We start from the raw sequence: 25902 nt of genomic DNA on the forward strand, positions 1-25902 counted from the left end.
GATCATCTAGTCCAACCTCCCCCCCAAACACAGGAATTACAGCTAAAGAATCCCTGAAAAATGGCCATACATCATCATCATCATTATTATTATTATTGCAATATTATTATTATTATATAAGCAAACTCGGCCCTCCAGATGTTTTTAGTGTACAACTCCCATGATCCCTAGCTGGCAGGACCAGTAGTCAGGGATGATGGGAATTGTAGTCCCAAAACATCTGGAGGGCTGAGTTTGCCTATGCCCGATTATTATTATTATTATTATTATTATTATTATTATTGACTTGGAGGAGTACACTAATGATTGACTAGGATTTCTGGGTCATGGGTTTTATTTACAAAGAAAATAATATCAGCAATAACATTATTTGTTCATCCGTTCTTATTTCTCACAGTTACCAGCTTTTTAGTGGATCAATAAAAGTTGTACTTCTTTTTTCCCTACGGGTCTGCTTAGACAACCTGAGAACATAAATTTATAATGACAATGTGGCATATAGATTATGTAAATAAATAAAATGTGGACTGATTGATTCATTTCTTCTCAGATAATGATTAGCTTCTCTCAGCTAGGTGTTGCAAATGGCGAGGCAGCTTGGGGAAGAGACAAGCCCTTCTTCAAGTCTGCTCCCCTTGGTGTTTCTGCTCCTTCATCCTTTAGACTGAACTTTTATAGGGCCGTAGACTACACTCTCCCAAGGCAGAGAGTTGTCTCAAGGATTCATTACACCTTCTAAGTAGCAGGGTGACTGTAACAAACAGCTGATCTTTCAAACATACTTACCTCTCCTTAGCAAGCAGTATCAGATCCTTGGGGATGTCCCCTATTCCAAGAGTGTCCACTGCAACCCTAACCCTATGAGTAAGCCCTGTTGCATTGAGTCAGACTAATTTCTGAGTAAATGTGGTTAAGGTTGCATTGTTAACTCTGGAGAGAGCCTTGCCTTGCAATAGACAGTACATTTTACCATTCCTTAATCATACTCTCATTGATTCCACATATAGAACCTGAATGAATACAGAATGTATTATTTAGCAGAAGTGGATGATACCTGTTGAGTGTAAATGCCAGATTCAGCCATTGTGTGTATATATCAGATGTGTTAGAACAGTTTAAGAGTCTTACAATATCAGGATGGGTGGGTGTAATGCTGTGTTTTCTTTTCCTGAGGCCATCTTGAACTATAGGATCATATTGTAAAACTGTTCAGATCAATCATGTTTGTAATTCTGTAAGGTTTTGTTACAACCTATCCCTGCTGTGATGAATGAAATACAGGGGAACCTCTTCCCACATTTTATGCCTTTGTTTCCAGTGCCCTGTGGAGGAATTTTAACTAAGCGCAAAGGGACCATTTTGTCCCCTGGCTATCCTGAGCCTTATGACAACAATCTGAATTGTATTTGGAAGATCACAGTACCTGAAGGAGCTGGAATTCAAGTAAGAACACATAGAATTTTCTTCTGATATCAGTATAGGCTCTCATCTCTGGAAGAACTGAGGGCATGAAAAGTTCAAACCAAACCAGGCAATTAACAACTGTCACAATAGATATAAACCTTTTTCCTGGAGTAATTTACTGTGAGAGACATTCCTGTTGAGAAATATTACTTTTAGTATATCAAGATTAAAATTTTAACAATTTTAACAGTTTTTATAACTGTAATATATGAAAGGTAATTTAAGGTGCTGGAACTAATGACATTTTAGCTGCATGATCCAAAACCCTGCCACGCTCCAACTGGCAGCATGGAGGTGAGGTCAGAGGATCACTCTTGAATTCTTCCATTCGTTTACTAGCTACAAGTGGTAAAATTACCTCTTCTACAAATGCTGTAAGGGCTGCAGGAGTTCTGACCTCTTTTTCACCGTGTGACCCTACACCCTTGTGCAAATTAATTGAAACAAAGCATGTTTTCTATCTTACTCGTAATCCTGTACTCAAAACAAACATGAAAAGTCAGTTGATCATTACGCTGTCAGAAGCCTGCAGCCAATAGAAGGAATGATGCGCTCGCCACGATATATTGAGGTTCTACGAAAGATAGTTATTCCAGAGCTGGGAAAGAGGTATTCTGACAGTACTGGGATATTGCAGCAGGACCTAGCCCCCTGTCACACACTGAAAGTGCTGAAGAAATTCATGACAGAGTAGCAAATACAGGTACTTCATTGGCCGGGGAATTCCCCGGAGGCAAATCCCATTGAGAATTTGTGGGCTATATGCGAAAGTTGCCTCCGTGCTGTAGACTGGAGAAGATCATTCAGGCGCTGATTCAAGTGAGGTACAGGAATCCGAAAATCAACAGTGACTGTTTGAAACTAGTAGACTCCATGCCAAACCATGTTCAAATTCTGCTTAAAAATAGTGGAGGTCATATCCGTTACTAATGTACATATATGTGAGTTTTGTACATGTATATGTGAGTTTTGTACAATAAACTACATTGTTTGTTTCAATTAATTTGCACAAGAGTGTAAGAAGGTCCCAGTTTTGATCTCTTCTATCTCTGAAAAAAAAGAAAAAAGTGTCAGGTATCAGGACTGTGAAGTACCCTGGCCAGAGAGCTGCTGCCATTATAGTACCAGATCAGATGAGCCAATAGTATGATTCATCATAAGGCTGTTTCATATTTAGAATTGGAGGTGACCATCCTCAGCTCCTTTATGCAGTATATTTCACACAGCAGAATCTCTATGTAATTAAGTTATATGAAGACCTGACAAACCCTCCCACCCACTCTATTTTCAGAAAGCTAACATTTTTTTTCCAAAATAAAAAAATCCTTCCAGTAGCACCTTTAAGACCAACTAAGTTAGTTCTTGGTATGAGCTTTCGTGTGCAAGCACACTTCTTCAGATACACTGAAACAGAAGTTGCCAGATCCTTCTATATAGTGAGAAGGTGGGGAGGGGTATTACTCAGAAGGGTGGTGGGAATGGGAGATAGCTGAGCTATCATCTCAGCTATCTCCCATTCCCACCACCCTTCTGAGTAATACCCCTCCCCACCTTCTCACTATATAGAAGGATCTGGCAACTTCTGTTTCAGTGTATCTGAAGAAGTGTGCTTGCACACGAAAGCTCATACCAAGAACTAACTTAGTTGGTCTTAAAGGTGCTACTGGAAGGATTTTTTTATTTTGACTATGGCAGACCAACACGGCTACCTATTTTTTTTCCAGTTAACAGTGAAAAATACCCAATTAACTGGAAACACTATCCCCCCCCCCCTTATTCCAGAACTCAGGATATAGAAATAAGCATAGTTTAGAGAACTTCGTTGGCCTTTATGGTGTCTGTTAGTTGTAAGAATGGAGGAGGAATCTTTTCAAAATGGATTTCTACACATAATTTGGTAGTGTAGGCTCACTTGAGGTTTGCCCATGTTGAACCACCTCAAGCATTGAATGACGACATATGTCCTGGTTGCTTGTGCATTGTTGCATTTTGTTTCATTTTTAAAAGCCCGGCTAATTGTATGCAAAAATTATACAGAAAAAGCATATAGAGTCCAGGGGTGTGTGTAACCATTATTTGAAGTTGTTTCTATTATTTTATGTTTATTACCTGCTGAGACTTGGCCCAATTTCATTACTCCGGGTAGAAGCAGATATTCAGCAAGGAAGAGAGGATTCCAAATCATGTTTGCCATTGATGTGCAAATTGGTAATAACAAAGCATTTGGAGAGCAAAAGGAGGATGGTTTAACCTTCCTCACTGCCTTTTTTTTTTTCACTCTTCTTTTCCTGGTGGTTCCAGACATGTCATCTAGTCTAGTGGTGAAAGTGTCCATGGACAGTGGTTGATATGGCAAAATATCTGAACAAGGGATGACTGAAGCACCCCTTCTTCCCACTAATTCACCCATACATGTGTCCCAACTTTATTTATTGGCAGTGAACATGTGGTTGAAAATCATATTGTTACCATACATCTAGCTCTTCTTTCACGCAGGGCAAAACTTTTTGGGTGTCCACCATTATTAGGTAAGCATTGCTAACTTCTGTCAGCAAGCACAAATACCAGTACTTTGTAGAACAGGTGGATGTTACAATGTCAGAAGAAATTGAGATAACTGAGGACAGTATTAGATGTTATACGAGGTACTCTCCTTGCATGCCTAGTTGAACCCAGTTTTCATTGCAAGCCTTCACAACTTGCAAAAAGTATAGCCGCTCAAAATATACTTTTTATGATAGTTGTGAATCTGGGGAAATTGTAGAATTTGGAATTCTCTCATAATTTTGCCATTAACTTTTTCTTCTTCATAGGTACAGGTTATAAGTTTTGCAACTGAGCATAACTGGGACTCTTTGGATTTTTATGATGGTGCTGATAATAATGCTCCGAGGCTTGGAAGCTATTCAGGTGAATAGAAAGAATGACTACATTTCTGGTACTCCCTTTTATGATAAACAATCAACCTGTGCCACTTCTGAAGATGCCAGCTATAAAGATATGGAATTGTGTTCATGTAATACATAATACATCTTTTGGAACGAGTTAGAGATTCAAAGCTGCATGCCAGATTTCTGGGGTTTCATTACCCGGTGCTACCATATATTGATGTCTGCATTAAAACGTATTGTATTGCCATTTGCTGCTACACATCACATATATTGTGAGTGCAGGGTGGTGTGAATTATATTTCCAATATTTGTCGTCTAGAGCAGATCCTGTTTACCAATACTAGACTTCAAAAAACAATTGGCTCTTAATGGATTTTGTACTACGCAACCTGGATGGAAGTTGAATACAAATAACACAATATCCAGGATCCACTGAAGTGTCTAAATCTAAGATTTTTCTGCATACAAAACCATAGTCACCAATGCATCCTCTTCTTCCTTGCACCATTACTAGCTATATCATTATTCACATTCTTTTCCTCTTCCAAACTAGCCCAGGAACACTAGGAAGCTATTTCTTTGGCTTGTTCAGTTGATCAAGCTGTTGTTTCATCATCTATTTTCCCTTCAGGGTTTCCTTAGTCCTCTTGTGTAGATGGAAGGCATAAGATCATATCTCTTGCTTGAGCTGACTTGCCTCTTCTTTGAATGTGATGCCTGGTTGAACAGCTTGGATTACTGAAGTGTTCCAGTCATGGTTCGGCCACTCCTTTGATATACTATAAGTAATAAATAGCATACTGTTCAAACTCTCAACAGTATTTAATGTCCTCTGGAACATGTAGCCTTTCTGAATTTTCAATACTCTAGCCTTTTTCTGCTTTACTAATACCCAGTCTTATTTGTTTTTCTCCCGCTAACTCAAGCCCATCATCAGTGGTCAGCTAGTGTGGGCACTGGTGGAGAGTCCCAGGAGCTAAAAAGGCCCCTCTAAGAATTTAATCTTAGGAATTTTTAAATTTGGTACCAGACTTTTAGCCTAGAGGTTCCTACATAACTTCCCTGTCGCTTTTTACCTGGTCTGTGCAGCTTTTAGTCAGCTGCTAGGCTTATGATGCGAATAGAACAAATGAGGTTATGGTTCATCACCAAGAGTTTTATTTGAAGAATACATGCACAAAATTTCACACAAGCATATAAAGAAGAGAAAACACTTCTTACATTCTCAGGGTAGTAGTGATTAAAGGTGGCAATGATGATCGGTCGGTCCAGGATCCCATGCTCTCCAGCTCATAACTCAGAGGCAGGGGAACAGTCAAAGAGAATTCACAGCTGTATCCTGACATGTCTCTATTCCTCCTTATACAGTTTGTCTCTTTGCTCCTTTGTCTTTCCTTCATGATGGCCTTTGACCATGTGTACACCCAAATGTCCTCCACATGTGCTGTCTGTGACTCATGGCCCTAGATGTTAACTTCCCATTTTTCATATATGTCTGTTTCCCTAGAATGTGGGCATGTGCAGAGTACCTCTGACCTTTGTTCTGCTTGTTCCCTTTTTTCCATTCTTGCTCAAGCCTAACCACAACCTATATTTCCTGCTCTAGTACAGGCAGATATTAAAGTGAGTGTGAAGTAGAAATAGGACTTGAAGCTGAGTTCCAGTGCCATGCAAGAGAAATTATTTATGGCTCTAAATTTCTCCTTCCCCCGCTCACTTTCTTACCTGACTGTGCCAACACACATGGCGCTCTGTGCTTGGGATCTCATACGGCCATTTTAGCTATGGTGGGCAACAATGCCACTTTCGAATGGGAGCCAAGTTCAGCTTCAAACAGTAGTGGTTATCCAGTATTTTGTTGTTGTTTAGTTGTTTAGTTGTGTCCGACTCTTCGTGACCCCATGGACCAGAGCATGCCAGGCACTCCTGTCTTCCGCTGCCTCCTGCAGTTTGGCCAAACTCATGCTGGTAGCTTCGAGAACACTGTCCAACCATCTTGTCCTCTGTCATCCCCTTCTCCTTGTGCCCTCCATCTTTCCCAACATCAGGGTCTTTTCCAGGGAGTCTTCTCTTCTCATGAGGTGGCCGAAGTATTGGAGCCTCAGCTTCAGGATCTGTCCTTCCAGTGAGCACTCAGGGCTGATTTCCTTAAGAATGGATAGGTTTGATCTTATTGCAGTCCATGGGACTCTCAAGAGTCTCCTCCAGCACCAGTATCTTAATGTACCTAAATATGTACCAGTATCTTAATGTACCTGAAATGCAAAGCCCTGGCCTGTAGGGCTATAGATTTGATAGGGTCTGGTAGAGAGGGTGGTGAGTGGTGCTGTTGCTGCTGCTGTAGCAGGAGTAGTGGAAGACAAAGAAAAAATGCTGGGCAGCTGCATTGTTGAACATGGCAGATGTACCAGTGGTCCACTGGCAGCCTTTTGCAAAGGAGCTGCTGAAATCTGATGCTTGCCCTGAACCATTGCCAAACGCACTTGCTGCTATATTTTTTGTGATTATAGCCAAAATTTCAGAAGATACAATAGAGTAAAATCAACTGAGATAGCTCAGTTGGCAGAACGTGAGACTCTTAATATCAGGGTTGTAGGTTGAAGCTGCACATTGGGCAAAAGATTCCACAATTCTATCATTCTGTCATTTTACTGTTACCTTGTAGTGGTAAGATGGAGTCATTCTACAAACTGGAGAATGTTTGGATTTTGTGCGTGCATGCAAGATTTCATACATTTCAAGACAAAATCCAAGGAGCGTAAAAGCTGTATTACTCACAGTACTAACATGATATTCTTCTATTTTCATTTCCCCCAGGAACTACAATACCTCCACTTCTCAACAGTACATCCAACAACTTGTACCTAAACTTTCAATCAGATATTAGTGTGTCTGCTGCTGGATTCCATTTGGAGTATACAGGTAATGTACATATGATATATGTTACACTTGTGTAAGCCAGGATAGTTTTGGAGACACAAAGGATTGCCTTCAAACCATTCAGGTCTTGATCTAGTTGACAGAGCTAGCATAACAGGATTGGGTGTCAATTTGTCTTTTAAAAATTATTATTGTCGTTATTTCTGGCTTACCCAGTGCTCCTCTTGCTGCCACAAATGTTATTCAGCCTTTAAGGTGGAATGACCTCTTGCAAATAGAATTCTGTCAACAATTTAAAGATTATTTCCTTATAAAATATTGTAGATCTGTGGTTACTTTGGAATTGTCCTATAACAGATTGCAACTACGGAACTGGATTAGTGATCAAAATGGGAGAACCAAAAGGGCATCCCCTCGCCCACCACGGTTTCCATTTCTTTCTTTTCCAAATGTCAGTCTTCATTTTGTCTCTACTGAACATGCTGAACAGAGGTGGCTCTAGAGGGTGCACCTGGTGTAGCTTCTGGGGCACCAGAGCAGTTCCACCACCAATGGAAGTCAAGAGGCGGGGGGCGCTAGATTTTGGCATCTCCCAGGACGACACTGACATTTGAACACCAAGGTTCACCGCTGTGCTGGAACGTCATTGGGATGTTTTTTGTCGGATTGCTGTTTTAGGTTTTAACAGAATATTTCTACTACTGTAGAAACCTCGGAGTTGCCTCAAGCATCCTGACACTTCCCTATTGTTTCTCAGAAGTACCATTTTGACGTCAGTCCTGTTAGGACTTACCACCTTTGTCAGCTTTTAGAAGGATGGTTGTGGGAAAATATAGATGGAAGAAAGTGTTAGATGACATCTTTCAGGTTCTTTGGACATCAATGTAAAAGTTTTTGTATCTTTTAAAAAATAAGTAAATAAATTCAGGAAGACCAGAGCCACAAACTGAAGTGTTGTTATCGGTATATCTGACTGGTTTTTGTTTACTGCCTGTTCAGTCCTCAACCATTTTGCAATGTGACCAGAAAGTGTTGAATTTTGGATGTTTGATAGCAGTAGTTATGATAGAGATGTGTATTTGTATTTGTTTCATCTGCTGTCATGTAATCCTCTTCTTCCACCTTGCATTTTACTGCCTTGCTGTCGTGTTTCCAAAGATATCGGAGTAATTGGTTGTTTTAAAGCTAGGAGGAGAGGAAAAGAGTGTTGAGATTTCAGGGAGTTGTCACCATTATGTATTGATCTCAGTAACTGTTCCAGTCATTGCACCTGGAATATATCTTGCAGGTGCCTAGAGTACTCATTTGCATACCAGTGATTGACAACTGAACAATTGATAGTAAATAGAATGGAAACAATTTCACTCCTCTGCACATTTCACAGACTGATTCCATCTTTGTCACAACTGTGGACAAAGCCAAGACTGTTGTTTTAGAACACAATATGGTGGAAGACCACAGTTCAGCGCTAGAGCAGTTGCGTTGCATATTCAATCCGTAGCATCTCCAGTTAAACAAAGATCAGATGACAGGTGATGTGAAGGATCTCTGCCTAACACCTTGATCACTGTAGAGCTAGATAGATCTAGTATAAGGCTACCTCCTTAGGAAAGACATAGGCAGTCAGCTGATGCATGAGATCTGATTATGAAGTAAAGGAGTGGAACAGAGATGGGAAACCTGCCCTTCAAGTTGCTGTTGGAGTCCAGACTCCCATCAGCCCTAGCCAGCATGGTAAATGCTAAAGGCTGATAGAAGTTTCAGTCTCTCAACATTCCAAGGGCCATGTATTCTCCTTTCCAGGGGATGGGGATGGAGAATATCGAGAGACATTTAGCTAGTGATCCTGTGAGTATGTGTCAGGTGATTTCAGAGATATCCAAGGCAGAAGCCTCAAGCTCCATCTTTATGGGAACCTCCAGTACTTAAACCAAAATACCAGAAGCTGAACTGCAGTTACATGCTCAAATTAAAGACGATAGATCCTGGCCAAGACAATTTATAGAATGAATTTCTATAAAACCCGGTCTTCCCTAGCAAGGTGATTATTGTCATGGTAAATGACAATAAAAAGCCTTTAGACAATGAAGAATGATAAACCACTTGGGTGTTTTTTTTGTGTGTTTTTTTTAAGTATGTAAACATATATAAATATACGTAATCATGCGCTAAGCCTGATCATGACAACCACAATCTCCCACGTTATGGTATTGCAAGAGTCTTCTTATAATACATGGAGTCAATTTTATACAAGCGAATTCAAGGAAGATTTTAAGGAACTCTCTCACAATATGGTATGTCATAAATGTTGCTGTCCAAGATGACCTGATCTGTGGATTTTTCTCTGAAACATGTGGGGTGGGGGGAGGTTGACACATTTATTTCTTCATCAGCTGCAGCTTTTTGCCTATTTAATTAATTGGTTACAGGTGGAGAATTGGAATAGCAGGATAGTATTCTGAGATTTATTGGGTGCTCAATTATATTAATATCCCTGTATCTACTATGTGCTCTTCTGATTATCTATTCAGACAAAAATGTATATGAATTCTGTATGTGCGCTACAAACTAGATAATATCTGTCACTTTAACAATCAGTAACTGACAAAAAAATCCATATAACTAGAGATACCGACTCAAAAAATGGAAGAGTAAGCAATTGCTTAAAGAAATATGTAGCTTAACTGTGCTTTCCTCCAGTTTCATTTGGGATTACTCATTTTAAATGGCTATATTAATAATTAAAAGGGTATTTGTGAACAATTAACTTCAGAAAAGGAGAGCAGGTGAAAAAAGCAGCCATAACTCAGCACTATGTAATATTTGTCTATAGACTTTGAGAATTCTTGGAGAAATAGTGAGGTTCCTGCAGACTGGAGATGGGAAAATGTTTCCTCATCTTCAAAAAAAGGGGAGGGGGAGAGAGACCCAGGCAACTATAGACTGGTGAGCTTGATGCTGATACCAGGAAAAGTCTGAGAATTGAAAATTAAACAGTCAGTCTATGAGCACTTAGAAAATGATGCTGTGGAAAATAAGACCCCAGTGTGGGTTCCCCAAAAACAACCAATGCCAGATGAATTTCATTTCTTTTTACATATATATAAAGTTACATGCTCAGTGAATCAGGGGAATGCTGTGGACATAGTGTATCTTGATTTTGACAAAGTCCCCCAAGATATTCTTGTGGAGAAGCTGGTAAAATGCACATATACTTTGGTATACGTGGCATGGAACATGTTGCTTGAGTACACAGATTTTATTTATATATTTCAGAAATAGCAGCTGTGGGGCCCAATTGAGATCAGTACCCTGGAATGGAGCAATAGAAGTTTGAGGGCCTTTAGACTTCACACACACACGGCCTGCAAGTTCACTTCCAATCCACACCTGCAATTTGCTTGGCGCTGTGGGTTAAACCACAGAGCCTAGGACTTGCTGATCAGAAGGTCGGCGGTTCGAATCCCTGCGACGGGGTGAGCTTCCATTGCTCGGTCCCTGCTTCTGCCAACCTAGCAGTTCAAAAGCACGTCAAAGTGCAAGTAGATAAATAGGTACCGCTCCAGCGGGAAGGTAAATGGTGTTTCCATGCGCTTCTCTGGTTCGCCAGAAGCGGCTTAGTCATGCTGGTCACATGATCCGGAAGCTGTACGCTGGCTCCCTCGGCCAATAATGCGAGATGAGCACCGCAACCCCAGAGTCGGCCACGACTGGACCTAATGGTCAGGGGTCCCTTTACCTTTACTAAAAGCTCCCATTGCAGCAAATTGGACTGCTGTTGCTTATCCTTAAACGAGGGAGAAGAAACTTCTTGTTCTCTCCCTCTCGGGCCTCATATTCCCAGACCTAATCTATGGGGTACATATGAGGTAGCCAGAGCCAGAGGCAAAGTGTTCTATGTAAACTAACCATGAATACCCTGGACCACAGCTTGCCCACCTGGGTTTTAAAACCTTCATGACCTGGGAGCAATGTACCTTAGAGACTGTATGAGTCATTGCCACACTTGTAGTTGATCAGGCCCTGCTTTGCACTGGAAAGAGCAAAGCTTTTACGTAATTCCTCCAAGGCTTTGGAATCAGCCCCCTAATAACAGTTAAAGACTGTTTATCCTCTTGTGATCTTCTAGGGATGTTGTGAGATCTGTGTATTTTTGAAGGCTTTCAACTGTTGAAGCAATTTGTAGGCTGCTCAGACTTTCTTCAGTGGCTGCCTTAGGATTTTTTGTTTGTATTCCATGTTTAATTATTGTTTTAAAAGGTAGAATTGTGTTTAATTACATTTGGATGCAGACTGATTTGAGTATGGGAAAACTGTTATGTAGATCTTTAAATTGATATACAGATATATATTTTTTGAAATGCATTAAAATATTGCCATGTAATATTTGGAGGCCAAAGTTATTTGAAAGGGAAGCAGAGAATACTTGCTAAAATCTGACGCATAGCTATCAACGTTTCCCTTTTTTAAGGGAAATTCCCTTATTCTGAATAGGATTCCTCGCAAGAAAAGGGAAAAGTTGACAGCTATGATCTGAAATGCTTGAGTTTTTCCTTTATCCTGGATGCAGAATCATAGCCATCCTTCCTCCTCAGTTGAGACAGTCACTTTTCAAAGTTGGGCTTCAAAGGAATGGCCCAAGAAGTGTATCCATAACCAATAAAAACAGGTTTGTATAACCCTGTTTCTGAGCCGTGGTGGGAAATCATTTTTTAAATGGAAGCTGACATGTCACAGTTTTGTAAATGCTGGATTTCATAGTATTGTTAGGTGGGGTAGTGTACACACTGAACATCACCATGACCCTAGCTAGAATAAGAGACTTTTGTTCGATATTCAGAGATGAGTAGAGTTACAGGATGTCCTTATCAGAGGTGGCTTTAGGGTAGCATGACCAGCTTGGGGTGGCACACCAATGCTGTAGAATGGAGCTAGAGAGATTGGGGGGCACCAAATTTTAGTGCTGCACAAGTTGCCACTGAAATTTGAGAGCCCAAACTTTGCCACTCACTTTATGAGAGATCCATACTTCACCAGAGGAGGATGAGGGCGGGTGAGTGTCACGAATTCTTTGCGGCGCTTTAGCAGAAATGCTCAGAGTTCCAGGTTCTTCAGTGCAGTATTATTTATTGTGAGCTATACAGTGGTACCTTGGGTTAAGTACTTAATTCGTTCCGGAGGTCCGTATGTAACCTGAAACTGTTCTTAACCTGAAGCACCACTTTAGCTAATGGGGCCTCCCGCTGCCGCCGCGCCGCCGGAGCACAATTTCTGTTCTCATCCTGAAGCAAAGTTCTTAACCTGAAGCACTATTTCTGGGTTAGCAGAGTCTGTAACCTGAAGCATATGTAACCTGAAGTGTATTTAACCTGAAGTACACTGTATATATACAAATATCTACAGAAGCAGTTCATACAGTTAGACAAAGTACCTGGCTGCACCTTAAGGCAAATAGGAAGACCCTTTCTCTCTGACTACACTCCTCTACACCACCACCTTACTGCTGGACAGGTTTTCCTTTTAAACCGATGGCAGCCAATCAACTGTCAGCACATTACAGCTGAGTCATTCTGACCCAGCACCTCCATAGAAAGTATTGCATCAGCCTGTTGCATCAACTAGCAAACTCAAGCCTGCAGACTTATTTTACACAGCATTCTGTGAATCCCAACAGTGAGATGGTGGTGCTTGTTTCCAATAGTTTTGGAAAGAGAGAGGATTCAAAATTGCCATGTAGAGCCAAGCCCTTGTAGGTCTCCCTTGTGACTGCAGTCGGGGGTGGGCATGTATGTTACATTTCTTTTCTGCCTACTGTGCTGGTCCCGGGGGGTTACCGTCCAGTCCGAGGTCGAGGGTGTGGTATGGAGGCTGTCCATCAAGGCTGAAGCGGGGTCCAAGGCAAGGAGTCGGGTGAGGTCAGGAACTCTGGCAGAAGAGCAGGACAGGGTGCAGGCAGGAACAGGTTGCCAACAATGTTGCTCCCGCAACCTGGGACTGGGCTGGCTGGCTTTTATCTGCCCTGAGGCATAGGGCAGCCCCGGTCCACAGGTGACTCGCCTCTCCTGGCCTGGAGGCAAACACTCCTCCTGCAGGAACTTAGTTCCCTCCACCTCTCTGCCCTGGGCCTCTGCAACTCAGGAGAGGCTGGAGGGTTACCGGACCCAGAGGCAACCTCCTCCTCCCCTGACGGGGCTGAGAGTGGAGCACCTGCAGGCAATGGGTCCTCCACCACCTCAGGGGCCAGAGCAGACTCAGCTGGTGCCTGCACCTAAGGATCCAGCACAGGTGAGGACCCTTTGGGCTCAAGCCCCAGCCCCGGCTCAGCTGGTCCTGGAGGCGGGGACTCCTGTGCAGGCTGGGATTCCTCAGGTTCAGCCTCTGAATCCGATTCCCAGGCCATCACACTCCAAGGATTTGCAGTTATACATTTATTTAATTATATCTTCACACTTATGCTGCGAGATCGGTTCAGCTAAGATTTAGTGAAATGTGCTAGGCCGTTTGCCAAATAATGATTTAAACATGCACATCCCATGTGCCTGTGCATAGTGATTAACCTTATAGAGGCTGCAGATGGGTTATGGATTGTAACTTTGTTGAACCATGGAATAAATTCCTATGTGATTTCAACAAGCAGCAAGTTTAAATGGTTAAGTAATTAGTGCTGCACAATAAATAGCATGGTTTCATCAGAATTTATCATATTGTTATTCTGCACAAGGCCACAAATGGTCCTCCGATTAAGCTGAATATACATCTAAACAAGGTTTTTATTAAGTGAACACAGTAGATTGTTACTTTCAGTTGTTTAGGTTCCATTAACAGCTGTGCTAAGTCTCCAAAACAGCATTAAGATAAATAGTTTCAAAGAACCCCCAAGCAATTTCCCTAGTCCAGAGCCGCAGAAGTTCAAATAGTTACAAGTAATTTTCACTATGTGAGCTGTAATTTGAAAAAGGCTTTTTATTTTATTTTTAATTGGCATATCTGACTTGGCTGAACGTTACTTTACAAGCAAGCTTTTCAGACATGGGCAACATGGGAACCCTTTTGTAAGTGATGCCTATTCAGTTTTAAGCCAATTTTAATGCTGGCCTAACAACCAGAAGCAAGTCCTTCACGTTGAATATTTAAACACCATGCTTAATTTTTAAACACTTGAGATCTTTATGATTATTAAACTTGTGGCTGAAGCACTTTTGGAATCTTGTCTCCTGAAAGGGACTCATACTCTTCTTTCTGCTCACAGGGATTTCTGTGGTTATGCTGCTGAATGCTGTTTCAGTTCTTTCAAATCACCCTCCTCAAATTGGTTTGATTGCCATTGATACCTAGACAATTATTAGAAATCCTCAATGAGAAGATGAATCATGGTGGATATGCTTTCCTAAAAGACACACATACCGCACACCATCAGTGCCCTGCAATTTGTAACTGTAAAGAAGTATTTAATCTTCTGGACTATGTTCTCATTTCATCTGGCTTTGTTGCCTAATAATAATAATAATAATAATAATAATAATTTTTTACCCTGTCCATCTGGCTGGGTTTCCCCAGCCACTCTGGGCAGCTTCCAGCAAAAGATTAAAAGTACATTGAAACATCAATCATTAAAAATTACACTAAACAGGGCTGTCTTCAGATGTCTTCTAAACATCAGGTAGTTATTTATTTCTTTGACATCTGATGGGAGAGCATTCCACAGGGCGGGCGCCACTACCGAGAAGGCCCTCTGCCTGAGTTAGAGTATTATTATTATTATTATTTAATTAATTAATTTCTATACCGCCCTGTATCCGAATCCAAGCCCCCAACAGTCTACTGTATACTCCTTTTTTATTATTAGGTTTGCTCCACTATGCTTTGTCCCCTTGCTTGCCACTAAACCTTTCAATCACTCCTGTTTCTCTCTTCTTCCTGGTCTCCTTTCCTTTACCAGTTGCTGGAAACACAAATGGGGAAAGTGGTTTTGCATTTCTCTCATGTTTGCAGGGTTCCCATAGGCGTCTGGTGAGAACAAGACACTGGACTAGATGGGCCTTTGGACTGATCCAACCAGTATCTTCTTATGTCCTTGGTCTATATTTGCATCTGGCCAGCACTTTCTTGATCTCCTGCCCTCAGGCAGAAGATATAGAAGCATGATTAGTTGCACCAACAGGGCAAAGAACAGCTTCTCTCCGTGGGCTGTTAGGCTGCTGAACGAAAAGATAACAATAGGGCAACTGACTTTCGGGTTTGGTGGGTGTGCATCAGTAAACGAGGGGAATTAAGACTAAGAGAGCTGAGTGGGGGGTGCTCGTGTAATCTCACTGTATACAAGTTGTACAAGTGACAATAAAGTATTTCAATTTCAATTTATTTCAATCTGACTCTTTCCTGTTGCTGCGAGGCTACGCTGTTTAGCTTCCCAGGAGATGAGCTGCTCCACTCCCACCCCTCCCAGTAACAACTGTGAATCGCTCTGAGGCTCTAGCTGAGTAGCTCCAAGAACTGGCCACATAATCCTACTATAGCTTCTGGTGTCTGTGTCTGAGATGCTGTTCACTTGGATGAAGAGGGAGAAGATGGAAGCACTGTACCAGACTGTGAATGCTGGAGACTTATATGCATATGCAGTCTGGTTCCTGAAGTATAGTTGGCAATTGGCTCCTTTACCGTCCTTTTGTACCTGGTGCTATTTTGATCCAGCAAGGCTATCCTAAAACACTTCCCAGAACCCTCTGAAATATTCAGGAGCCCCCTGCCATGCAGGATGATGCGGAAAGCATTCTTTGAGGTTCTGAAAAGCACCACTTAATAGCTGCAATTCTTCTGTCATAAATCTCAGTGTGTACTTGCTTGACAAATTGAGCAACTGTGTGCTGTATATGTCTGGGGATCAGTTTCTATAATGGAGGAAATTTATTTTGTCATTGTTAAGTTTTTTAACTTTTCACAGCTATAGGTTTGGACTCTTGCCCTGAACCTCAGACCCCCAACAGTGGAATTAAAGTTGGAGACAGATACATGGTTGGCGATGTGGTTTCTTTCCAGTGTGATCAAGGCTATTCTCTCCAGGTAGATTTTATTTAGTGTGCATATGTATAATTTGATTTGTTTGTAAGTAAGCATTCACATAATGCGACTGCAATATAAAATGTATAGTAATGAGCTTCAGCTTTGTGATTTGAACCATATAATTGCCATTTCCAGTGGAGCTTGATAAAGATGAGGTAGTTGTGGTTTATTATTCAGATGTTCAAGCCCATGAACCTGATTAGTCAGTTCCAAAGTCCAGGATCTGACATGCTTTCTCCCTAATACTTCCTTTTGTCGGAAGTGAGCTGGGAAACAACATTGTAATGATCAGTCATAGCAGTACAGAACTGCATTGGTAGATTGCTAAATTTGAAAACGTTTATCTTGTCATTACAGGGGCATTCACATATAACCTGCATGCCTGGACCAGTAAGAAGATGGAATTATCCCATTCCAATTTGCTTAGGTATGTCTTTTGTGTAACACTTTAATTCCAAAGGTGAAAGAACAGCAGACAATGAAACATTTTAGATAAAGCACAAGTGGAACTTGCAACAATATTTTAATTGTATCATTTTTATTACATTGTTTTTAGACACCCAGGGCTCCTTTGGAAGAGAGGAAGGGATAGAAATGAAATCAAGCAAGCAATCCCACCTCCCCTCATTTTTCATTTCTCTCCCCTCCCTGCCTAGCATTCTATGGCCACTGAACATCCTCCCACTGGATTTTGATTTTAATTGCTGGGGGTGGGGATGGGTTTGACCTCTTTAGATTTCTCTCTCTCTCTCTCTCTCTCTCTCTCACACACACACACACACACACACACACACACCCCTGTTAATCTTGGGGTACCTGGCAGCATGCCGACACCTCTGTGCTTGTCGTTAGGCTTGGGGTGCCCCTTTGGCAACCCCCTGAGTTCTGTTAGAGGCCATGTTCATCGTCACATAAAATAATATTCAAATTTTGAATTTTTTTTTAAAGTAACATATTTAGCAAACCAAGAAGGCAAGCTTAACTTTTAAATGTTATTTTAATCTTGTTTTGCATTATGTCTTTATATTTCTCTCTCCTTTTGTAGCACAGTGTGGTGGTTCTATGTCAGACTTCAGCGGGGTCATCCTTAGCCCAGGATTTCCTGGGAACTATCCTAGCAGTCTGGACTGTACATGGACTATAAAACTTCCCATTGGTTTTGGTATGTATTAATCCAGCATGGCTTTTTGTTATTATTGCTGTACACTGGTTCTTGTAAGTGCTTTTATACAGTGGTACCTCGGGTTAAGTATTTAATTCGTTCTGGAGGTCCGTACTTAACCTGAAACTGTTCTTAACCTAAAGCACCACTTTAGCTAATGGGGCCTCCTGCTGCTGCCGTGCCGCTGGAGCACGATTTCTGTTCTCATCCTGAAGCAAAGTTCTTAACCTGAAGCAATATTTCAGTGTTAGCGGAGTCTGTAACCTGAAACGTATGTAACCTGAAGTGTATGTAACCCGATGTACCACTATATATAAATATATACCTTACTTTGGGATGGTATCTCTCCTTTATTAACATATAAGCTTTTGGGGTTTGTTGTTTTAAGAACAGAGGAAGCTGTGTTTATATTGATTGTTGTTAGCCGCCCTGAGCCCAGCTTCGGCTGGGGAGGGCAGGATATAAATAAAATTTATTTTTATTATTATTATTATTGAGTCAGATCACTAGTCCAACTTGCTCACTATTGTTTACACTGGGTGGTAGTCACCTAAGTTTTACTTAGAATAGACCCATTGAAATCAATGGTCCTAAATGAGGGGCAATTCCTTGCAAGATCAGCCAGGATGAGTAGGTTAGGATGCAGTGAATCTCCACCTCAGCTGAAGATACATAATGTACTTTTAATGCTAGTGGAATGCATTCATTTAATCATTTTCAATGAGATATAAGTTCACAACTTTCTGAGGTCTGTATCCAATGAATGGAAACTATTAAGTTCTTACTGTAATTTGCAGTAAATTTGTCTTATGAGGTATCAAAATTATTAACTGATGTAAAAATATTTTGTAAATCTATTTTCTTGCCACATGGAATAGTACCTCAAAAGGTCCCAAAATAATTATCTTTATTTCATACATTCATTCAACTGATTCTACCCCAGAGATTCAGAGCAAATGGGATGAATTATATACACGTTTAGAGCTAAAATAAAACCTTTCCTTGGAAATGCAATAGGGTATGTAGGGTATGTATTGTATGGCGGCAAAATTGCACAGCAAGAAGCAAAGGGAATGTTAATTTCCAATTTAACTGAAATCTGAATATCAATTTTAAAAAGAAAGGGGGAAAGGGTAATGATAAAACTTGATCTAGAAGTTGTTTTCAGTACCCGGATGAGTCAGAATGAATGTTTTAAATTCTATTTATGTAACTTCTGTGATGATGAATATGTTTGATTGAGGGAGCAATGCTATACAAAAGAAGCTGGCATAAGGTTAAGCTGTTAAAATAGTTTTTGAGTTACGCCACTCTTTTTGATATATGAACTTTTGCTGGGTTGCCAGGTACTGAGCCAGGATCCAACCTAAGTCCCACCCCTGCCACACCCTCCGAAATCCCATTTTTTTTTTCTCTGGGCTTACCCCAGCTTAAGATCCATCATGCTCAGCCCAGCCAACTGGGTCCCTGGGATGGGGGAAGGTATGCTATAGGATTGGTCCCTGAGTGACTTAAGTAAAATGTGGTCACCTAATGAAAACATCAGAATCAGATCAAATGTCATTCCAGTAATATGACATCCTCATGATTGCTGTTGTTGTTTTTACAGAATTTATAGGTGATAGCTAAGTCATGCTCAGAGAGCCAGTGTGGTGTGGTGGTTAAGAGTGGTAGTCTCGTAATCTGGGGAACTGGGTTCAATTCCCCGCTCCTCCACATGCAGCTGCTGGGTGACCTTGGGCCAGTCACACTTCTTTGAAGTCTCTCAGCCCCACTCACCTCACAGAGTGTTTGTTGTGGCGGAGGAAGGGAAAGGAGAATGTTAGCCGCTTTGAGACTCCTGAAGGGGAGTGAAAGGTGGGATATCAAATCCAAACTCTTCTTCTTCTTCAGAGAAAGCCCATTAAAATCAATACTTTCATTTAAATACATTTATTTCAGTAGGTCTACTCCGAGCATGACTGTTGTTGGATATCACCACATATATTTCTATGCATTCTTACTACCCCAAATGTTGGTATATTCCATCATACTTGTTTATCAAAAATTGCTTTTCAGGTGTTCATCTGCAATTTGCCAATTTTTCAACGGAAACGATCCATGATTATTTGGAAGTAAGAAGTGGATCAACAGATATTAGTACTGTCATTGGGAGACTCAGTGGCCCTCAAATACCAGCTTCTCTCTTCAGTACAACCCATGAAACTAGCTTATATTTTCACAGTGACTATTCTCAGAACAAACAAGGGTTTCATATTGTATATCAAGGTGAGTGATTTCAAATGCTTATTTTAGAAACTTGTAAAATATGTGTTTTTATGCAGAGGATGAGAAAAAGCTAAACAGAAGGCAAAGGGGTCAGTGTGAAGGGCACGAGGCAATGACCAAGGTTTGCGGGAAGAAGGAGAGACCAGTGAAGAAAACCAAACTCCACCTGTAGGCTATTGCTTTAGCATGACTGGAAGTGCCAGTGTGGCACTTCCAGTCATGTCTCATGACATGAGAGCCAGTGTGGTGTAGTGGTTAAGAGCGGTAGTCTCCTAATCTGGGGAACCGGGTTCGCGTCTCCGCTCCTCCACATGCAGCTGCTGGGTGACCTTGGGCCAGTCACACTTCTTTGAAGTCTCTCAGCCCCACTCACCTCACAGAGTGTTTGTTGTGGGGGAGGAAGGGAAAGGAGAATGTTAGCCGCTTTGAGACTCCTGAAGGGGAGTGAAAGGCGGGATATCAAATCCAAAATCTTCTACTCTTCTTCTATTTGTAATGTCCACCAGCTTCCTAAGGAAGTAGGAGCACCATGAGCCTTTCTGGCTTGATGAGAGCCGCAACCTGGGTGCAAGGGCAGTTGGTGAAAAGATGCCATACACTCAGGATAGTGGAGCCAAGCCTGTGGAACTAAGAGTAGACAGGCATCTCGATGTACTTCAGGTGTATGACTAAGGGTTTGTCCAAAATTCCGCTTGTCCTGCCACTTTCCCCATGGAAAACCCACTTTTTATCTCTGAATCAGAACAAACATCAATCAGATTTTGCTCCGATTCAGCAGTAAAGAACATATTTTCCTAGGGAAAGTGGCCACAGGGCAAATGGAAAACCTCAGGACAAGCAAAGTGTGGACAAAATGGTAAGACGTTATAGTTCCAGCAGTGCTTGGTTTTAGGATAATTTTATTGTTTGGTTTCATTTTCTGTGGTTTGTTTTTATGTAGACCACATTATAGCAGGCACTTCCAATTCTCTAGTGACTGCGATCTACTCTCAGTATAATAAAACTGGCAGTGATCTACCCATTGTCATTGCCAAAATTCTGGAGCTTTTTTTAGGGGGGAATGAGCAGAGTTTTTGAGCTTTTGGGGGGAACTATTGCATAAAATTGATAGCTCAACACTCAGCTGGCCTCTCTCCTTCACACACTCAGCCGCCAACGCAGCGAATACAACCTTTCAAAGCACCAGCAGCGGAGATGGGAAATAGCGCTGGAGTCACTAATGAGAAACAGGGCAATCAGTTTTTTAACTCCTGCGATTGACCTGGAACACCATGACAATCTACCTCTCATTCGTGGTCGACCAGTTGGACATTGCTGACATATAGGGTTGCCATATGTCCTCTTTTTCCAGGACACATCCTCTTTTTCATGATGAGAATCTCCATAAAGATCCATAGTTAAAAGTTGAAATCAGCAAATGTGTCCTCTTTTTTGCTCTTCAAAATATGGCAACCCTAAAAATATGAATGGATAAGCTGTATATAAATAATAAATTTAATAAATCTGAAAGCATAATACTGTGTATTCAAGCCTCCCATCTGTACTCTTTAGATATTTTTGCACACGGTAGCAGATTAGACATATTGGGTTGTGTCCAGTGATGCGCAAGCAGAGATATACTCACAGAATGACAACTCCATTTCCTCTCGAATCCTCTTCTGCCCATCTGCTCCAGAGAACCTCCCAACCTTCTGGAGCTGATTTTGAGGACTGGAGGGAACAGAAGAGAAAGGGAAAGTTCAATTGTACACAAAGGCAACTGTTGTGCTGGCAGAACCACAGCATTGCTTTTAGTTCCCTTTGACCAGAACAGGGTCTCCCAACACTTTCCTGGGAAGTGGGGTATATAATCCTTTCATTTCTGTAGCTTTTTATTTTAGTAAATAAAACAACAAGAGCCAGTGATAGTATGCATATTTCAAGTGTGTGTGCAAAAATGTTAGGGAAACTGGGTTCATTGTTGTGACTCATCAGAATATACCCAGCATCATAACATATTGGAAGATTTTATAAGTTCTTTTATTTTAAACATTTTTTGAAAAAGAAAAATATCTGTACAAAGACCTTCTGTTCTGGTGCATAGAAAATATCCTTACTATTTCATTTCAGCATATCAGTTGCAAAGCTGTCCTGACCCACGGCCCTTTCGCAATGGTTTTGTCATCGGAACTGACTTCACTGTTGGGCAGACTGTTTCATTTGAGTGTTTTCCTGGGTACACTCTAATTGGCCATTCAGCACTTACATGCCTTCATGGGATAAGTCGTAATTGGAACCATCCTCTGCCAAGGTGTGAAGGTATGTTTTCAGTAGAAAAGTACTAGTTCATGCAAACTTTATCTTTATTAACTGTATTCCAATTAAGTCTGTTGACAAATTTGAGCTGAATCAGAAATGGTCTTCTTGAGAGAGTGGGATGGTTAGTAGGCTGCAATATCACATGGTAGTTAAGGCTGCTGGAGAATTGAGAAACGATGGAATTTGTGCACATAATCACTTTTATTGGTGATCTGTTTTGTTTTGTTTGTTTTCACAGCTCTTTGTGGAGGAAATATTACAGCAATGAATGGCACAATATACTCTCCCAGCTATCCTGATGAATACCCAAACTTCCAAGACTGTTTTTGGCTTGTAAGAGTACCACCAGGGAATGGAATTTATATAAATTTTACAGTCCTTCAAACAGAGCCAATATATGATTTCATAACTGTCTGGTAAGCAGAAGCTAACATTATTCATTTATTTTATAATCTGGCATGCTTAGGAACACAAATGTTTAAAAGATCTTCTTGATTTGCCTTGCTTTAGTGGGGCAAAATAAAATAAATGTTTATTTTTGTTCACCAAAGTAGCTGTACTTTAAGATGTACTTAAACATGCACCACAGAATTATATTTTGGGGATGACATGTTTGCATTGTATTATATGGCAAATTACTCTGTGATTAAGTCTAAAATACTATAACACTTACATGGGAGTAAACGCTATTGATCACAATCACACTTCCCTTTCCATACATATACATAAGATTGTGATGCATATGTAATACCATGTAACCTAGAGAAACAGAAACTTACCAATAACTGTCATGGCATTCAACATAGAGAACTGTCACTAGTAAATACCTCCTGGTTCATACAGTTATGTTCCTTACTACAATATCAAAGGATCACTTGTAGGTATTAATGAGCTACCACATACCGGTATTTAAATTGTTTAATAGAGCTGTTTCATACAGCCAGCAGCTAGTCAACTGGACTGAAATAGTCAACTGTGTATGTGAATCAGGCCTCTCTGGTTCAAAAGTTAAATATATGAATCCTGCTCCAGAGGAAACTGGCCACAAGTTTCATTGAAATTAATGAGTTTTGCTATTGTGACTAACTTCTCCCATTGGTTTCAATGAGCTTTGAGTGTAATAAACTTCTTTCTGGATCAAGACTATTATGTGCAATAAAACTGCAAGCAAATCTGTTAGGGAGCCAACATACATTTTTAGCCAAATTATGTTTATGGGTTCAGAAAGTGAAAGAGCAAAGAGTAGCAAATGTATGAAATCATATTTCATAAGTCCTGATCACTGCTTCCACTGACTTTTTCCTCAGATGGACACAATTTAGTTTTTGAGAATTAAATGACTGGATACCTTGTTGTTGTTTTTTAAGTAATGTATATCTGTCTTTAATGTGCTGACCTTTGTTGTGCATTGTTCTGAGTTCAGTTTTGAGGAAAGGCAAAATAAATTTAAATTGCAGTTAAATAAATGTATACATCAAGGAGAGTAACTGGGAAAGAAGAGAGAAGGAAAGGAATCCACCATATGGAAATTGTATGACAAAGGTTGCTCAGTAACTAAAGAAAGACTGTACGGCAATAAAGGGGGGAAAGAGAGAAAATTCATTTGTGTGTGTCTGTTTTAACTGCTTCATCTGCCAGGACATCCACCTCAGACTCAGGTTATCCTTATTTAACCTTGCCATAGATATGGCACTGCCTGCCTAATAGCCATGGCCATGAGCTTGTTCCTGGCAGCACCGAGCTAAGCTGAAAAGCCATGAAGGCCAAACAAAAACATCTCCTTAATCTTGGCTGCAGTTCCTGAAGCCAGATCAGTCTGTATAAACTGGTCACCTTTCTCTTTCTATTGCAACCTGATCATCCCCATTTGCTGTTTATCTACATTTAGTAAATCTAAGACAAACAGCATCGTCTAATAAACACCATAATTAGGGATGCTTGCAGATTCATTTTTTGTGTGGATTTTTATATGAGCTGACCTGATCCTCTGACCTCCTGGACTGATGTGTGGATTGGAATGGAAATGTTTGGATTTCACACTGCTCTGAATTTTGCAATACCATTCGTACCAAAGTGCATTTTCTGTTAACTATATTATAAATGAAATCCATTCAGAAGTGTGGGCTTTCAGATATAATAACAATGGCTCGGTGTCAGAAGGTGGAAAGTGATGCACATTGAGGCAAAAAAATTAAAAATAAAATCCAACATTCACTATGCATTAAATGTATTGTAGCAGAGACCAACCAAGATATAGATTTTGTGTCATAATTTGAATCATGGTGTGTAGTACGATGAATATATTGATACAGTATGTGGCAGCTGTGAAAAAGGGGGATTCCATGCTAGGAATTAATAGGAAATGGATTGTAAATCAAATTGCCAGTATTGCAATGACCTTAAACAAATTAATGGTGTAAGGTAAAGGTAAATGGGTAAAGGACTGCTGGATGGTTAAGTCCAGTCAAAGGCGACTATGGGGTGTGGCACTCATCTTGCCTCAGGCCGAGGGAGCTGCCATCTGTCCACAGACAGCTTTTCGGGTCATGTGGCCAGCATGACTAAACCGCTTCTGGCGCAATCGAACACCATGACAAAAGCCAGAGCGCATGGAAATGCCGTTTACCTTCCTGCTGCAGCAATACCTATTTATCTCCTTGCACGGGTATCTTTTCGAACTGCTAGGTTGGCAGAAGGTGGGACAGAGCAACAGGAGCTCATCCCGTTGTGCGGATTCGAACCACTGACCTTCTGAACAGCAAACCCAAGAGGCTCAGTGGTTTAAACCACAGCGCCTTATGTGGCCATACTTGAAACAATGTTTACTGTTCTGGTGTCACTCTATTATACAATAAGGATATTGTAGTACAGAAAATGATGAAGTGGTGGCGAAACTACTCTGTGATGAATGGTTACAACATTTGGCACTCTTTCATTTAAAAAGTGAGAAGAGAGACTATGACTGAGGTGTGCAAAATTCTGCATGGTGTGCTATTCTCTCTATCTAATAATGCTAGAACTTCAGGTTATCCAATGAAACTGGTTAGCAGAAAATACAGGACAGACAAATGGATGTACTTATTCACATAGTGTATAAATAATTTGTGAAATATAGGATTGTTGTTGTTATCAAAATTTCTATACCACACTTCATCTGAGAATCACAGCGCAGTTTACAATATAAAAACACAAAAATACATAATATAGTAACAAACAAAACAATAGCAAGCCCCCGACTGCCCCCCCCCCAGTTTAAACAGTAATAGATTGTTTAATTAGGCAAAGGTCTGGGGCAAGAGGGATGTTTTTGCCTGGTGCCTAAAGGCACCAGACAAGCTTTCCTGAGGAGAGTATTCCACAAGCTGGGAACCACTGCAGGAAAGGTCTGCTCTCATGTTGCCATGATCTGGACCTCTCGAGGAGGAGGCACATGAAAACAGACCTCAGATAATGATTGCAGGGTCTGTGTCGGTTCATATGGGGAGAGGCGGTCCTTGAGGTATTGCAGTCCTGAGCCATTTAAGGTTTATAGGTCAAAACTAACACTTTGAATTGGACCCTAAAACTAATTGTCAGCCAGTGCAGTAGGGCCAGGGTTGGTGTTATATGCTCAAACCGTCTTGCCATGGTGAGCAACCTTGCTGCTGAATTTTGCACCAGCTGAATTTCCCAAACTGTCTTCAGAGGCAGCCCTCATATAACACATTGTGGTAATCTAACTGCAGTACATCTCAGAATACTAGCTACAGGAGAAATAATGTATTTATTTATGTGTTTATTCAATTTATATCCCACCTTCCCTCCCCAAGGAGCTCATGGAGGCAACACACCAAAACAGTAAAAATCTATTTAGATTTTTTAAACAACAACTCCAATACA

At 40.8% G+C, this 25902-nt stretch overlaps 1 protein-coding gene across 5 annotated transcripts in view; it reads left to right on the top strand.

Annotated features, from left to right (window-relative positions):
• Window positions 1-25902, top strand: part of CSMD3 (CUB and Sushi multiple domains 3) — a 578955-nt gene that overhangs the window by 463539 nt on the left and 89514 nt on the right. For all 5 annotated transcript variants that reach the window (XR_013988260.1, XM_081012460.1, XM_081012461.1 and 2 more), the window contains 9 exons: window positions 1319-1443; window positions 4278-4374; window positions 7173-7277; window positions 16177-16295; window positions 16653-16722; window positions 17341-17457; window positions 19516-19725; window positions 21835-22023; window positions 22262-22439. Coding sequence is in view for 4 of the 5 variants with exons in the window: in XM_081012460.1 (XP_080868586.1) it covers window positions 1319-1443; window positions 4278-4374; window positions 7173-7277; window positions 16177-16295; window positions 16653-16722; window positions 17341-17457; window positions 19516-19725; window positions 21835-22023; window positions 22262-22439 (1210 nt within the window). In the remaining variant the exon portion in view is untranslated. The remainder of the gene's footprint in view (window positions 1-1318; window positions 1444-4277; window positions 4375-7172; window positions 7278-16176; window positions 16296-16652; window positions 16723-17340; window positions 17458-19515; window positions 19726-21834; window positions 22024-22261; window positions 22440-25902) is intronic.

This window comes from Podarcis pityusensis (genome assembly GCF_964106645.2).
Source record: "Podarcis pityusensis genome assembly, chromosome: 7".
Classification (NCBI taxonomy): domain Eukaryota; kingdom Metazoa; phylum Chordata; class Lepidosauria; order Squamata; family Lacertidae; genus Podarcis; species Podarcis pityusensis.